The following is a 17533-nucleotide window of genomic DNA, read 5'->3' on the forward strand; positions in this document are numbered from 1 at the left end:
GAATATTAGCGTTTGAAAGGTGTTCTTGCAGAAAGATTCTGAGAATAGGATGGATGCAGGTCACCAATGAGGAATTACATAGGAAGATACAGCTGAAAGAGAACCTGCTGCAGAAGGTTATAAAACACAAGCTACAACTATTTGGGCGTATTTGCAGAATGAACGATGAATGAAGAATCAAGACCCTGGTATTCAGCATAATGGACAGTTTGAATAGGAGAGGCAGACCCCACAGAGAATGGGTAGATGATACAGTAGATTGGTGCGGAGCTAGTCTACAGAAGCTAAGCCACTCCGCACTGGACAGGGAAAGATGGAAAGGAATAGTGAGAGCGGCATCAGACACCAATGGGCTCTGAGCCCACAGTTATTCATGATGATAATGACCCTCTGCCAGGAGGGACACTCAGCCATGTATTATTTAAAAAAAATAAAATAAAACAAAACAAAACCCACAAACCTAGATGGTACTGCTGGCAGAACACTACCAGGCAACAGTGGTCTCCCAGTCAGATAGCAGACTGGGTTTTAAAAGCAATTCAGTACCTAGACAGGTCCACAGAACCATAAATGTCTGATACCCCTTTGGGCACAAAATTTTCACAACAGTAAAATGGGGATGATAACACCAAACAAACAGCAGCAACTGGGGTGTTGTGAAAATAATGAGGCTGACATCTCTAAAAGTGAACCAACACCCTTGGATGAAAATTGTCCATCAATATACAAGAGTAAGGTATTATGGTTTTTCCCCTGGCTTATTCAAATTTGATGCAAAGTTGTAATTAATAGTTGCTACATCAGATACAAGAACAGAATTTATTAAATTAGTATAATTCAAGTGACAAGTTACTTACACAGCAGGTTGGAAAAAAAACCCTCTCTTCTTTGCTATGTTGCTATCTCACACTGCACCTCTCTCACACAAAGAAAGCATTATACTCCCACCATTATTCAACTCCACCACTCTCCAGGCCTTACTTTGCAGCCAACATAGCAGCGGCCAAATATTCTTTGAGGTTTCCTTCCAGGACAGTCAGTAACCCTCCCAATTGACTCTAAGGCTGTGGCCACGCTAGGAAGTGATGTTGAAAGGGGTAATCCCTATCTGTCACTTCGAAGCGAGCTGCTTTGAAATGAAGCGACTACGTACAAAATGCGGATTGACGTTGCGATCTGCAACATCAAAGGGACGCCCTGTCATTTTGAAATGGAGCAGCTACACAACCACAGTTTCATTTCGAAACAACAGGGCAGGAAACAGCGAGGGCAGGGTTCAATGGCTGACAAGCCCTTGCTGGAGCACACAGTAGTAGTAGGCATCCTTCAGTCTGCACAGACTATGGATCGCGCCCTTTAAAGTTTCAATTTAAGACTTCATTTACAGCGTCTATTGTGACTATAAAGACCCACACGAGAGTGACAGTCCTTGCTGCATCTCTTGCAGATGTAGTGGGTGTCTGGCAAGTCCTTATTGTGCTTTCTGTGCGCTCGCTTCTCCCCTGCTAGCTGTCTGATCTTCAACTCGCCCTTCTGAAGGCCCTTGTGTAAGCCCTGCCTCCATCTGCCACAGTCGTCTGCTAGTTCTTCCCAGTTGTCCAGCTCGATGTCTACCTCTCTGAGGTCTCTCTTGCAGACATCTTTGTAATGCAACTGGGGGCATCCGGGGGGTCTTTTGCCAGAGGCTAGCTCACCATACATGATGTCTTTTGGAATCCTTCCATCGTTCATCCTGTGGACGTGGCCAAGCCAGCGGAGTGGATGCTGCCTGAGGAGGGTGTGCATGGTTGGGATTCCAGCTTGCTCAAGGACGGCTGTGTTGGTAACTCTGTCCTTCCATGATATTCCAAGGATGTGCCTGAGGCAGCGCAAGTGGAAGACGTTCAGCCTCTTTTCCTGGCGGGCATACAGGGTCCAAGTCTCGCTGCCGTAAAGGAGGGTGCTGAGGATGCAGGCTCTGTAGACTTGCATTTTGGTGTGGGTGTACAGCTTGCTGTTATTCCACACTCTCTTGCTGAGTCTGGACAGAGTTGTGGCCCCTTTTCCGATCCTTCTGTTTAGCTCAGTGTCCAACGACAGGGTGTCAGTGATGGTGGACCCGAGGTAAACGTACTCGTGGACAGCTGCCCTATTAAGGGGCCCCTCCCAAACACACCCCCTGTGCACATGCTGAGGAGCCTGGCTGCTTGCAGAATATGACCTGCAGCACAGCCTTGGTTAGCCACTACACCACTGCCTGCCATGGACCCGCAGCACTTCACTGACGGGGACACCCTTGACATCATGGCCAGCCCGACGGCCATCCTGACAGCATGCCGTACAAGGTTACATGCTGCCCGACACATGGCCGGTCTCCTGCAGGCCCCCTCCCCAGTGCATCCGGAGCACCCCTTGTTCCAGGCCCACTGTCGCCCCGGCGGTACCCCACCAGCAGAATATGGTGGGACAACATCCTCCTCAGGGAGTGGGATGATGACCAGTGGCTCCGCAATTTCCATATGACTCGGGCCACATTCATGGAGCTGTGCCATTGGCTGGCACCAGCACTTCACCAGCAGGACATCCACAAGCGGCCTGCTCTCCCCCTGGACAAACAAGTAGCCATTGCCATGTGGAAGCTGGCCACCTAGGGCAGCAACCGCACAGTCAGCCACCAATTTGGGGTGGGGAAGGCCACCATCAGGGTCATCCTCCTTGAGGTAAGGCAGCTGTGGCCCATGCACCCACGGCAGGGTCCCGAGGAGGGGGGTCCCCCATATGCTACCACGCACTCATGGGCGCCTGTGCCCTCCACCCCTTGCAGGTCATTGCCGCCATCCACAGGATCCTCCTGTGCCACCTGATCTGCTTGGGGAACATGGACACTGCCATGTGCGGCTTCCAACAGCTGGGATTTCCCATCTGCATCAGCGCATTGGACCGCACCCACATCGCCATCCGAGCCCCAACACACAGCCGGGGACAGTACACCAACCAAAAGGGCTACCACTCTGTCATCCTCCAGGCCCTTGTGGATGCCCGAGGATGTTTCACAGACATTTCTATTGGCTGGCCGGGCAGGGCCCACGATACCCACATCCTGCAGAACTTGTGGCTCAGCCACAGGATGGCAGAGGGCACCTACGTCCCCCCACGGAAGCAGCCAGTGGGGGATGTGACCATGCCCCCGTGCATCATTGCTGATGCAGCCTACCCTCTCCAGGCCTGGCTAATGCACCCCTACACACGACACACCAATGAGAGCCAGAACTTCTACAATGCCTGCCTCAACCAGGCCACGAACACTGTAGAGTGGGCATTTGGCCATCTGAAGGCGTGCTTCAGGTGCCTCCTGATGCGCCTAGAGGTAGCCCTACCCAGCATATCCACGGTCATGGGAGCCTGCTGTGCTCTCCACAACCTCGTAGACAGTAAGCAGGAGCCCTTTGTGGCACACTGGGTGGCCAAGGCCATGCTGCACCATAAACAGCTGGGGCGGTCCCGTGTCACCAGGTGCACCAGGAGTGGGTGCACGTGTGAGAGGCTGTGTGAAAGGCCTTTGCCCTATAATCTGGCCCAATCCACTCCACACAACCCTCCTGCCCCCACCCCTGCCCCACCAGCACCCCCACTTGCATGCACTCCCCTCATCATCCCCACCTGAGGCAAGACACATATCACTATTAAATAAATTCAACTGGTCCTTTGTTTTCAAAAAAAAAACAAAAAAAAAACAACACATGACTATTTACGCGGGCAGGCAGGGGTGAACTATTTACATAGGGGGCAGGGGGCCTCAATCCTCGGTGGAGGTGGCTGGTAGGGAGCCACGACTGCCCCTGGAGCCACAACCGCCCTGGGTCCAGGGACGATGGCGGAGCTTGGATGGGGCATCTAGTGGCTTGGACTCAGAGGGAGGAGGCGGGGAAGCCATGGACAGCAGGCAGGGCTCACCCAGCTACAGCCAACACTGCAGCTCCTGCTGCTCTGCCGGGAACATGTCAGCTGGGAGCAGAGCTGCAAGAGCGGGGGGAGCAAAAGGGGAGCAGTAGGGGGCCAGGAAAGGGAGGGGGACAGGGAAGGGGATGTGCATGGCCAGGGCACCTCATGCCCAATCCTACATGAGGGTTCCTCAGGTGGTTCAGGGGAGGCCCAGGTGGAGGTAGGCTGGCTAGGACCCTCGGAGGGCTCGGCAATGTACCGTGGTCCCTGGCTCCCACCATCGCTCTCTCTGGTGCCAGCAAGTACTGCGGTGCCTGCAATAAGGGGGGCCATCGAGGGTCCTGGCTGGGGCTCCTCGGCCTGCCCGGGGCTCCTCGGCCTGCCCCTCCAGCTCCGCCATGTCCAGGGTCTCCTTGGGTACTGCAGCCCCCCTGGCTCCCAGCATCTGGTGGAGCTCCTTGAAGTAGGGGCAGATGGCCAGTGCTGCCCTTGACTGCCAGGCCGAGTCCCTTGCTCGGGCATAGCTCTGCCACAGCTCGACTCTGGAGCAGACCTGCTCAGGGGTCTGGAGGAGGTTGCCAGGGAGGCGGGCGAAGGAGGCCACATTTCTCTTCTGCCCCTCTGTCCTGAGCAGGATGTCCTTGTCCCCCCAGACAGCCAGCAGGTCCCGGACTTCAGCTTCCAGCCAGAGGCCCTCCCCGCCTTCTTTGGGGGCTGCCCAGAGCCCTGGAAACCCTGCCGCGCAGAACACTTGGCTCCACAGGGATCCTGGCGTCTTGGCTTTTGGCCATTGGTCTGGCCACAGAAGGGTGACACTTTCTAGGGGTGCTTCAGAGTGTCATCTGGCCACCTCATGCTCCTACATCTGCCAGCACACACACAGCCTCCTGCACGGGGTTTCTGTGTCCATGAAGCTTTAAGGTACCCATACCTGACCGCCATAGAGCTCCGACTGCTGGCCAGGGTGTGTCTGTGCTCTAGGGAGGGGCTGGCTCTGGGGAGGACTTTTCATTTTGAAATGGCAGCCGGGGAGCAACTACACACATTTCATTTCAAAACCAACATCGAAAGGAGGCGTTATTCCCAACAAGGGAGTGGAACAATGACTTCGAAATGAACGCCTTTTAATTTTGAAGTTGATTTTGAAATGAGCAATTTGTGTGTAGTTGCTCTCCTGCTCATTTCGAAATTGCCCCCCATTTTGCAATAGCTTTCAAAATGAACGGCTGGTGTGGCCACAGCCTAAGTGTTGTTGCCCCTTCAGGTCAGAGTGGAGAACTAAAACAGAATCTCGCCTATATCAACACTTGTCTAGCAACAACAGTTTCCCCTTTTAAACAGAGTCTGTCTTGTGCTTGGAGCATTCACGGGTACTATGGCATATATTCCTTATTGAAAGGAACATATTGGTAGCAATAGTAAGGCTAGATTAAATACTCTGTAATAAAGTTTTCCTTCCTGTTACCTCCTGAATTCACGTATGCATCTCTTTTGTATCACTTTCATGTTGCTGTTCAATTACCTTACACTGTTCATTTAACCAGTTCTCCTTTGCTGCTGCACATTTTAACTTTATTTCTTTGTTCAACTTTTCATATTCAGAAGATTTTTTTCTTTCCTCTTCTTTCTTCCATGAGTTGTAAAATTTCCTCAGTCATCCACTTCTTAATAACGGTTTTATTTCTTGTAATGTTTTCATCCGCAGATATAACAAGAGATTCTTTTAATAATTCCCATTGTCTGTTAATATCAGATAGGTCTCTTAAGGCACTGAATCTATTTTTGACTGCTAAGGCAAATTGATCTCAAACTTCTCTATCTGTTTGGAGCAATTTCAGATCAAGTTTGATGTTTCTTATAACATTTTGAATTTTCTTTCATTTTACTCTCAATTTGCCTACCACCGGAACACGATCGCTACAGCAGTCAGCACCTGGCATTGTTTTAGCTGATATGAGAGAATTTCTAAACCTCTTATTTATAAAGGATAAAATTGATTTGGTGGTTCTTGTTTTCTCCTGGACTTTTCCACATCCATAGTCTCCTTGGATGTTGCTTGAATCATGTGTTTCCTATGATCAAATCATGAATTCTAGACCATCTTACCAGTCTTTCACTTCTCTCATTTCTTGAACCTAGACGATGAGGTCCTGTTATGTCTTCTGTTCATTCACAACCAACCGTAGCATTAAAGTGTCCTTGAACAATTAGAACTTCACTCAATTTACAGTAAGCTTTGGCTTGTTCAAGTTCTTCATAAAATCTGTCTGTCTTCCTCAGTGCTGTCTGCAGTTGGAGCATAGACCTGGATTATATTCACAATCGAAGGGCTTGCTTTCAAGTTTAACTAACAAGACCCTATCAGATACTGTCCAATAACCCTTTAAACTATTCTTTTTTTTAATTTAAGATGATTCCCATGCCCCTTTCATGTTTCTCATCATCTAGCTTCTGAAGTTGACGGAGGTAGTATAATAATGGAAAAAGATAAAATTTTGGAAAGGTGGTCAGAATACATTTCAGAACTCTATGATGATGAAAGAGTACAAAAGTTTAGTCCCTCTAAGAATGCAGATGGTCCACTTATGCTCAAGGAAGAAGTAAGAAAAGTTTTGAAATGCATGAAAAGAGGAAAAGCGTCTTGTCCGGACAAACTCACGAGGGAGTTGTTTGAAGCCTTAGAAGACTTTGGTATTGACACAATTACAAAACTCTTAAATGATATTTGCAGTACAGGGCACATCCCAGAAGACTTATCAAGATCTGTTTTTATTGCCTTGCCAAAGAAACCATGTGCAACTGAATGTTAACAGCATAGGACTATCAGTCTCATGAGTCACATAACCGAAATTCTTTTGAAGATTATTATGAACCAGATTCGAAATCAAATACAGTCCAAGATCTCTGATGAACAATGTGGATTTGTGAAAGACAGAGGTACTGGAAATGCAATCTATATTTTAAAGTTATTAAATCGAAAGAGCACTGGAAGTTCAAAAGGACATTTGTGCTTCATCGACTATGAGAAAGCGTTTGACAGAGTAAAACATGAAGAAATGATGAAACTGTTGGAAGAACAGGATATAGATGGGAAGGATTTGAGGATAATTAAACACATCTACTGGGAACAGACAGCAGCCATCAGGGTCGGAAAAAACCTTAGTAGATATGTGAAGATAAAACGAGGAGTGAGACAAGGTTGTGTTCTTTCATCTGATCTCTTTAACTTGTACAGTGAAAGAATAATGCATAAAATAGAAGAAGGTCTGCCAGGATTAAACATTGGAGGATGTAACATCAACAACCTGAGGTATGCAGTTGATACTGTTTTAATAGCGAAAAGTGAAAGAGATCTTCAGGAACTGGTTAATGTTGTCAATAAAGAAAGCTAGCTGAAGGGACTCAAGCTGAACATCTCGAAGACGGAAGTAATGGTTATTACAAAGACGAAGGTACTGCTAACATGTGAGGTACTAGCAAATGGAACAGTTCTTCGTCAGGTGACTAAATTCAAGTACTTAGGATCCTATATCACATCTGATGGTAGGTGTTTAACTGAAGTGAAATGCAGAATTGCTCAAGCAAGAGCAGCATTTCAGAAAATGAGAAGCATTCTCACAAACAGATCTTTATCATCGGAGGTTAGGAAAAGAGTGCTGCGATGTTATGTAGAACCAGTCCTCATGTATGGATGTGAACCATGGACTATCAGTAAACAAGTTAAGTACGTCGAAGCCACAGAAATGTGTTTTTTTAAAGAAGGATGTTGTGTGTCTCATGGACGACCAAAGGGACGAATGAGTCTGTCTTAAATGAAGCCAGCAGCAAAAGAACACTGTTAAATAGGATAAGGACAAAAGGTAGGCAAAATTTATAGGCCATATAATTAGAAAGTCTGCATTTGAAAATTTAGTGACAACAGGAAAGTATAAAGGAAAGTGAGGACAAGTTAGACAATGTGAGAAAATATTGGATAGTATCACTTCATGGTTGCATTGCCACAGTACTGTGGAGATGCTCCAGACAGGGGCGGAGGGCCATGATCGCCTATGCTAATCAGCATGGCATGAATGAATACAAAGTAATGCAAAACTTAACAGTTATTGCAGGAAATCTAGAGAATTCAGAAAAGTGGCAATGGGAAGATTAACATTCAAACTTTGGAACTCGGCCTTGCAGAACCCCACATAAACATAGTAGCAGGGAAGCAGATGTCATGGAAAAATTAAAGTGTGACAAAACATGGATAGGCCACTGAAAACACATTCTATCATTAAAATAGAGAAGGAGGGCACAGTGTTTAACAGAGTTGTTTAATGTGGGAACCAAAATAGATTTCTGGAGCCAATTTTTCCTCCCAAGGCTCAGCTATACGATCCGTATGAATGCTCCAAACATGTTTAAAAGGGGAAACTGTTACTAGACTAGTGTTAATGATGTAGGTGAGATTTTGTTTTAGTTCTCATCTCTGTCCTGAAGCAGCAGTAATACTTAGAGCCAATCAGAAGGGTCGCTGACTATCCTGGAAGGAAACCTCAAAGAATAATTGGCCACTGCTATGTTGGCTGCAAAGTAAGGCTCAGAGAGTGGTGGAGTTAACCAATGGTGCTTTCTCTGTGTCTGAGAGAGAGACAGTGTGAGATGGCAGCAAAGCAAAGAGGAGAGCGTTTTTCTCCTCTGTGTAGTTAACTTCCCACTTGAATTATACTAATTTAATAAATTCAGTTATTATATCTGATGTAGCAACCATTTATTGCAGCTGGCACTGCAACTACTATTGTAGCTCTCTGTCATGCTGGTACTTCACCTTGCATTCACAAAAATCTCTCTCTATATTTTAGAATGTGTCTCAGTCAGTGCTACATTTGTTCAAGAACTCCTCTTAAACTGTAAGACGTACAACCACAACCACATTTGGTGTGCAGCTTCATCTTACCCTAACTTAAACCCAGGGTCAGGGTTTGGTTGTGCCAAGACATAAGGGCTACGTCTACACGTGCACCCAACTTCGAAATAGCTTATTTCGATGTTGCGACATCGAAATAGGCTATTTCGATGAATAACGTCTACACGTCCTCCAGGGCTGGCAACGTCGATGTTCAACTTCAACGTTGCTCAGCCCAACATCGAAATAGGCACAACGAGGGAACGTCTACACGGCAAAGTAGCACACATCGAAATAAGGGAGCCAGGCACAGCTGCAGACAGGGTCACGGGGCGGACTCAACAGCAAGCCGCTCCCTTAAAGGGCCCCTCCCAGACACACTTTCATTAAACAGTGAAAGATACACAGAGCCAACAACTAGTTGCAGACCCTGTATATGCAGCACGGACCCCCAGCTGCAGCAGCAGCAGCCAGAAGCCCTGGGCTAAGGGCTGCTGCCCACGGTGACCACAGAGCCCCGCAAGGGCTGGAGAGAGAGTATCTCTCAACCCCCCAGCTGATGGCCGCCATGGAGGACCCCGCTATTTCGATGTTGCGGGACGCGGATCGTCTACACGTCCCTACTTCGATGTTGAACGTCGAAGTAGGGCGCTATTCCCATCCGCTCATGGGGTTAGCGACTTCGACGTCTCGCCGCCTAACGTCGATTTCAACTTCGAAATAGCGCCCAACACGTGTAGACGTGACGGGCGCTATTTCGAAGTTACTGCCGCTACTTCGAAGTAGCGTGCACGTGTAGACGCAGCCAAGAGAAGGGGTCCCAGGACAGGGGGATGGGAGATGGTTACAGGGCCACCCATGATGGCAGGCATGATGTTGCTATGGTGGCAGCTCCTCCCAGAGGAGCTCTAACTTCTGTACCCCCACCCCGACCTTGAGCCCCCATCAAACCTCTGCCCTAAGCCATCCACCCCCGGCCCCTCCTCACCTATGAATTCCGTTACCAGCCATCACTTTTCTTCATTTTTTAAGTATACTATCATTGACAAACAGCACATACATTTTTCATTTATTTTCAAAAATCGCTTGACTCTTTAACTGAAGCAATGCTGGGTGCATCTGCTAGTAGCCAGATATTTTCCTCCAGGGTGCAGGTGCTTACACCAGTTTTTATCTGAGGAAAGCCAAGCACCATTCTGATTTCACTGTAAACACGAGATGCAAATATTACAGCTGCAAGGGTACATTCAGTCCTCCCACAGCCACCTCCCCGCTTTCCTGTTCAGCAATCACTCCGACAACCCTCTGTCTTCACAGCCTAAACCAGGAGTAATGCTTAGTGTGAAAGAAGAATCAGTTCTTCCGTCTCTCTTTCTCTAGTCAGCAGAGAGTGTAAAATGGCATGGCAGTTATGTACTTACACTAAGTTGGAAATAGGCTGGGGGTGTCAGTTTCTCTTGTGTCTCAAAAGGTAACATTGCTGAACAATCCACAAATGCTATTGACTGTTTTAGAAGGGAGGCCTGACCATATCCTTGGCAAGAGGCACAGCGTCCACAACACTGGACCTCAAGGAAAGTCTACTTTTAAAAGCTACCAATACAAACACCCGTCTTAGTTCCACTGAAATATGCTGGAGAGCCATTTGGATGGAAAAAGTGCGAACGGCTCAGTATTTGTTATGTCATTGGGACCTTCCCTGCTGTTTTGTGGGTTGTGGGAAGATAGAAAATGCAGGATTTCAAAGTTGCTCACTGACAATTTGCTTGTCATTCCCATATTTTTTGTATGTGAATAGCCCTTATCAAGTTTGCAGTTTGAAAAAGCAAATAGTAACTATTATACCTGCTAAGAAAAGAGATATTAGAATTGCCTGGCAACTGAAGAAACAACTTGCAGAGTACTGTATGATTTTTTTAAACAAATATTTTTTCTTCTTAAGGCAAACAGATTATTGCCTTTTTCAAACAGAGGACCTGTGAAATGGCACCATTGATAGTTGTCATTATTTAGTTGTGCTGCAACCTCAATAGTGACATGGTAACTTGAAAGCTCTGTAGAAATACGACTACTTTTCTAAACATGGTGTTTATTAGAAAAACTAAAACAGGCTAAATTCATACTCCTTCTTTAAGGTACCACTCATTGACTGACTTATTTATTGGATACTTATATACTTAACATTCATATTTTGAAACTACCTGATCAATGACGAGATTGCAGAACTCTTGCAGCAGAACTATTATTCGTGCAGGCATGCTGTAAAACTTGGAGTGGCTCCAGATCAGGCAGATGATGTGAAATAGAGGGGGAATTAAACCACGGATCTTGGGGAATTCTGTCTCCTGCAAAAACTGAATGTGTCTTCTCAGTGGTCTCAGGTACAGATCAATATCTTGGGCTTCCATAAGTGCTGTAAAAAATAAGAAGAGAGAGACAAAGCTAAAATATCAGATAGGATTATACTGAAGAATGAAAAATTATTCTAGTCAAAAAGGAAAATATTTTCATTGCAATAACTAAAATTAGAAGGCTTCTCACTGTCAATAGCGTACAGTCTAACTTTACAAATTTAATCAAATTTTAAATTTTCCCCCATGGGATGTAAAATTACACTAGTCCTTATCCAGGGAGAAAAGTACATAAGTTTCTGGGACATAACACTGTATTATGGTGAAGGGATACAAGCTTAGCCACATAATACGTGTCTCAGACGATCCCCATTTACTAATTCTGTTGCAGGAAAGTAGAAACAGAGAGGGAGCCGTGCTACTCTATATACCATCGAAACAAAAAAGCAGTCAAGTAGCACTTTAACAAAGTGGTTCTCAGCATCAAAACTCTTTCTTTTCTGTCAGTCTGTTCTCCTGGTCCTAGCCAACCAGCTTGGAGTTATACAGAACTTACTGCAGACTTATATTCTGAATAATAAGCACGTGCCATTCCAACAGGTCTCGTGACAGTGAGAGGGACAAGTCACAGGATTATTTTCTAAACTGTCTGTTGGAGAAGCAGCTTGTTCCAGAAGCATACTGACTGACAAAGATTAATGCATGTGTGTGTGTTCCTGTCTATACCAGCAATCAAACAGAAACCAGCTAGCTGTTTTGGTGAGCTACTCTCATCATAGGGAAAAGAGAGGAGACCACATACGCCACAGTTTCTGCTGCCCCTCCAAGTGATTCAGGTAAGACAATCCACTCCACCAAGTCAGTCCTTCTGTGCTGTATAGAGCATGGAGGGAGGGGATGGGTGGAGCCCAGGTCCACCCTCTACTCTGTGGGCTCTCTGACAGCAGCTTCCCATGTCTCATGCTTCAACTGCTTGACAGCTGTTTGGGCCATTCTGCTAATGACCTGAAAGTCTGTTTTACTGAAAAGGAACTTTAAGAATCGCCTGCGAAGAGAGAGTGCCAAACTCTCTTATATTCAAATTTGACACATTAACATGTGGTTTGAACCGGGATGCCAATTACCTGAGTCATTATATGGACTCTTTTACATACTTTGTTTTATCTGACTCTTGACTTCCCCGTCCCCTCCTACCACCCTCTGCTCTTCTGATTTGACCACAGTGATTACAATTTTTCTGATTTGTCAACCTTGATTACTATTTTTGCTCTCTGTGCCTTAAATATTGAGTCTGTTCTGGTACGGCTACGGTCTGAAGAAGTGGGTCTCCCCATGAAAGCTCACCACTTAATAAATTATTTTGTTAGTCTTTAAAGTGTTACTGGACTACTTTTTTGTTTTGACAGCAATGACTTCCTGAGTCACTTCCCCACTGTGGTCCCCAGCAACCTCCTTACCACAGGCTCTTCCATCTAGTACCTGCTTGCACTTACTCCTCTCAGACTCCCCATAGCTCCTGATCTCCTCACCAAGCAACTGAGCCAGCAGAAGAAAAAGCCTTTTTATAACTGGTTGCATCTGTTCTTTACTGACTCCAGCTGTCCAGATTAATCTGGCCGTCTTGAATCTGTGAGCCTCCTGATTGGCCCTAGGTGTTTTAACTGGTCTAATTGCCCCGATTACTTGTAGCAGGTTCTGGATCACCCCTTGTTAGTTTATTTTGGGAACAGACACCTATTCAGTTTAGGGCTAATATATCTCCTCTTGATCACTCTTCCATAGTCCTCTGGCCTGACCCTGTCACAATATAAAATGCAAACAAATGATAAAGGAATATTTACATTCATCCCTTGCTATATGAGCACTGAGCACGAGTATCAGAGAGGTAGCTGAGTTAGTCTGTATCTTCGAAAAACAACAAGAAGTCCTGTGGTACCTTTATAGGCTAACAGATTCATTGAAGCATAAGCTTTTGTGGGCAAAGACCCGCTTCGTCAGATGCAATGACAAAGCAGGTCTTTGTCCACAAAAGCTTATGTTTCAATAAATCTGTTAGTCTATAAAGGGACCATAGGACGTCTTGTTGTTTTTATACGAGCACAATGGGTTCCCAACTTTCTGCCCATAAGAGGGACACTAAATTACCATTAAAATACATGTAAAAGTCTCTGATTGGTTCCTAGTGCTCCTAACTCGGCGAAGGAGCAGCAGCAGGTAGCACTGCTTTTGAAAGGTAAGTAAACCTTGGGTTTCACAGGGGGAGGGTTAAAGGCTGGAGGCAATTTGGGGCCATGAGCAGGAGGGAAGGTTAAAACTTGGTGGTGGGTTGGGTCCGTTGGGCAAGTGGGAGGGTTCAGGCTGCTGCAGGTTGGATCCATGGGGCAGATGAGGGATTAAGGCTGCTACAGGTTGGGTGTGCGGGGCCAATGGGGGGGTAGTCAGGCTGTGGTGGTTTGGGTCTGCAGAGGCGGGGTCAGGTTGCAGCAGGTTAGTTCTGCGGTGCCAGCGGGGGGTCAGGCTGCTGCAGTTTGGGTGTGTGGGGACGGCAGGTGGTGGGGTGTCAGGCTCCAGCGTGTTAGGTCTGTGGGGCCAGCAGGGTGGTGGGGGTGTCAGGCTGCGGCAGGTTAGGTCTGTGGTGCCAGTGGGAGGGCGGGGGGTGGGGGTCAGGCTGTGGTGAGTTGGGGCTGCAGAGCTGGGGGAGGGGGTCAAACAACGGCAGGTTGGAGCCGCAGGGAGGGGGGTAAGGCTCATATTAAACGCAGGGAGTTCACTCATCTAGTTTAACGAGGGATGAGTGTATAACAACTGCATAATTATTCATATTAGCAATAAACTCAGCAGACCAACAGACATAGTATAGGCGAAGACTGAAAATAATGTTTAGAAACACACATACTATTTATTTAATTACCACTCTCTCTCTTCTTGATTTTTATGGAAAGTAAAGAATCCACGTAAACTTTATAAAAGTAAATAATGAGCAAAGTCTAACTACAAAGTGGCTTGATTTAATATGTACATGCTGCTCCAGCAGACACATCTTAGCAGTGGCATATTACAGTATTACGTTAAACAATATTATGGATTATTCTCTAACATTAACATATAAAGGTAGACAAAATATAAAATTTATTGAAGCTACTCTTACCATTTTCTACATCCTTGAAAATGTTCTGAGAAGTACGATAATAGCTGCTCTCTTTGCCTTTTAAAATCTTAACCATTTTTTGAACAACAGGAGACTGAAGCTAGAATTATAAAACAAACAAGGAAAAACCTTCAGTGAAGACAAAATTAAAAGAATATTTCTGTCACAAAGGCTGTGTCTATACTAGCAAGTTTGTTTCCAGAAAATCCAGCCCTTTTTCAAAAGAACACACACAGTGTCCACACACAAAATGTGCTCTTTCGATCTGAAACTGAAAGAATGCTGCTCTTCTTCTGGAAGCCTCCTTCCGCTCCCGGATCAGGAAGAGCATCTTCTTTCAAAAGCTTCTTTAAAAAAAAGCATGTGTAGACATTCCATGGGCCCTTTTTTGAAAAGAGCAGTCCTCATGGCACTGGATTTTTTGCTCTCTGGTCCATTCTTTCAAAAGAGCAGGGGCTGTATAGACACACTCTATCAAAAGAGCAGATTGATTTTTTTGGTCCGCTTTTTTGTGTATGGATGTGCTCTTTTGAAAGAAGTCTTTTTGAAGAGATCTTCTGGAAGAACTTCTTTTGAAAGATCGCTGTAGTGTAAATGTAGCCAAAGTGGAGTAGGTTGTCTACCTGTACATAGAAAGTGAAATCAAAAGTTATACTGCAAAATTTAATGGAGTCAGGGTTTCACCCAAAGTATTTTTTTTAAATGTCAAGTATATTCACATTGGGCCTGATCTATAATCACAGAAATCAAGTGAATGAGTCCTTGTGACTTAATTGGGTATTGGATATTTCCCTGTATGTTCAAAGTGTTTGTCTAATTTATACTGGATCAGTGCTAATAACCAGGATAGTGGTAATCTAGAATTAACAAGAGGATGGTTCTAGATCTGTTTTCAACCTCTGAGAAATACAGTATTTTGCATTTGAAACTTAATAATTTTGATAGCTGCACAAGATTTCAAAAAAAAACAAAAAAAAAAACAGGGCTGCAGGATTTGTAATATCTATTTTACCAAGTCAGTATTCTGAAGTAGCAGCCCCCACTCCATAGCTAAAGTTGAACCTACTTTCCCATGACAAGCCTGATTTTTAAGCCCAGAAATAATTAATTCCCCCTATGCAGCATTTTCTGGGGAGAAGCATTGGAAAAGATTTCTAAAGCTCTGGATTGAAATCTACAAATTGGCAAAGGGAAGTTAGCTTTACCTCTCCTAAAATTAACAGAAGGTATATAGTTAAAATTTCCTGCACATGTTCAATCATGATATTTCAAATTTTTCTGTCATTCATGTTTTCAAAGATTTTCCTTTTAAAGAGCCAGAAAATAATATATCTGTAAAATGGATTGGCCTACAAATTTCACATGTTATTTTACAGGACAAGTGAAGGAAAATGCCTATTTGTATCTTTTTTTTATTTCAGTGGTATTATTTTGAGTGGGGAAGAGAGCAAAGTTATAAACCAAAAGAGACAGTAAGAGTTATGGTATACAGGAAAGATACAGAGTAGAGGACAGGTTAAGAATGAACCAAAGGGGTAGAACACAAATGAGAGAGAGATAATGCACATTTCTTAAAGTTCTTTCCTAGTAGAATGGACTGATGCAAAATAATAAAATAAGTTCTTTTAAAAGGATTTTATAAAAGCATCTGTGGGTTCAGCAAGTTGCCTGTGGTCACTGTACTTATGTTACTTCTCTCCTATTTTGTTTCATTATTTTCCATGAGCATGAAGGAGGTTGATTAGGTGGATGCCAGAAACTTTGGGGGGGGGGGCGCGCTGGGAGGGTAAGGCATAAAAAGAAGCAGGGGAAGACAGGGATTTTGAGGACTCATGGACCTTGGAACTCCAGATCTTACACAACCACCTCTTTTAAACTTCTGTTCACATAAAAACCAGCCAACCAAACAGGGAGAGTCCTAAAGAAAAAGCTCATTTAATGAACTTGGTTTAAAAAGTGTGTTTCAGTGGAGTCTGGCTAACCACCACAAAAAAAAAGTCATACTTTCCTGACAACACACAAGTGTTAGATAATATAGAACTTAGCAAATAAGGAATGCACACAGTTCCCCACTCTCATGCAGTACTTCATCACTAATTATTCATGCAGCTATATACACCATCCACCCAGCCTTAACTCCCTTCTGTTTGGGCATATGTATGCAGCCATATTAATCAGAAATCCTAATCTTCCGCTCTGCCCATTTTCTATTTGAAACATTGAAAGCAGTGACTCACTTTGCATGCAAAAATACAACCACCATACCAAGGGTTTTCCTTGACATCTGTTACATATCCAAAAGCACTTACTTGATCATATATGCACAACAAATTATCTTTTCTTGTCTTCCAGAAGTTGAGTTCAGTTGTGGGATTTGAATGGAGGCCTTGTAGAAGAGGCTGAACAGAATCCATTCTTAGAATATCCTGTATCTGATGTGACCATTTAATAACCATAGATTCAATTGCATGTAGCACTGTCCTAGCATATGGATATTGTCTATAAAATAAAAATAATTATAAATGGTTTTGTGAATCAGAAGTGGTATTAAAAGGGCAATGGTATGGCAGTAAGTGGTTTTGTCCCTCTCTTTACACCTTATCATGAATACCTTAGTGTGAATACCTACAATACTGAGTCCAGTGCTGGCCAACACATTACCAGAAATACACATTCAAACCACCACAACTAAATGATTAGGGAGCCACAAGGATTTGTTTGAGAGGAAAGAATAAGAGTTCATTAATTGTCACTAAACCAACTATACTTTTGTGATCTATACACTGTTCAATGCTATTGGCCAAAAACTCTTGGTTTGTGAATAGTTCACTGCAAGCATTCAGCATTCAAAGTAGAAGGTTTGTTGTTTAGTTTCCGGACCCCAAGGCTCATGATACTGATCCCATTTCATGACTGGATGATAATTTTACAATCAGGTTTCCGGTCAACATTTCTGAGTTCAAAATCCACTTCCTATAAATATTCCTTAACATTTTCTAACATGCATTGTTTCTCATAACATTCCAGCTTGTTAGTTTGCTTGCTATTATAGTGCAGAGGCCCATAAAGACAAAGAACAGTACAAGCAAAGCTGAAGTGAATTATATTTACAGAATATTAAGGTGTGTTCCCATCTTCAACAATGAGCTACCAGCTGATCTACACACAAGCTTATTCAGAAATAACTATATTAAGTTTAAATTCACACCTTTTATTGTTGCATTGAAC

The 17533-nt window shown here is 44.5% G+C and overlaps 1 protein-coding gene across 1 annotated transcript in view; it reads right to left on the bottom strand.

Annotated features, from left to right (window-relative positions):
* Positions 1-17533, bottom strand: part of DNAH11 (dynein axonemal heavy chain 11) — a 327231-nt gene that overhangs the window by 290767 nt on the left and 18931 nt on the right. Inside the window, exons 4-6 of the mRNA XM_074984643.1 lie at positions 16615-16804; positions 14306-14405; positions 11008-11219 (exon numbers count right to left, since the gene is read on the bottom strand). Coding sequence (XP_074840744.1) covers positions 11008-11219; positions 14306-14405; positions 16615-16804 — 502 coding nt within the window. The remainder of the gene's footprint in view (positions 1-11007; positions 11220-14305; positions 14406-16614; positions 16805-17533) is intronic.

The sequence above is a fragment of the Carettochelys insculpta genome, chromosome 2, assembly GCF_033958435.1.
Source record: "Carettochelys insculpta isolate YL-2023 chromosome 2, ASM3395843v1, whole genome shotgun sequence".
Lineage (NCBI taxonomy): Eukaryota > Metazoa > Chordata > Testudines > Carettochelyidae > Carettochelys > Carettochelys insculpta.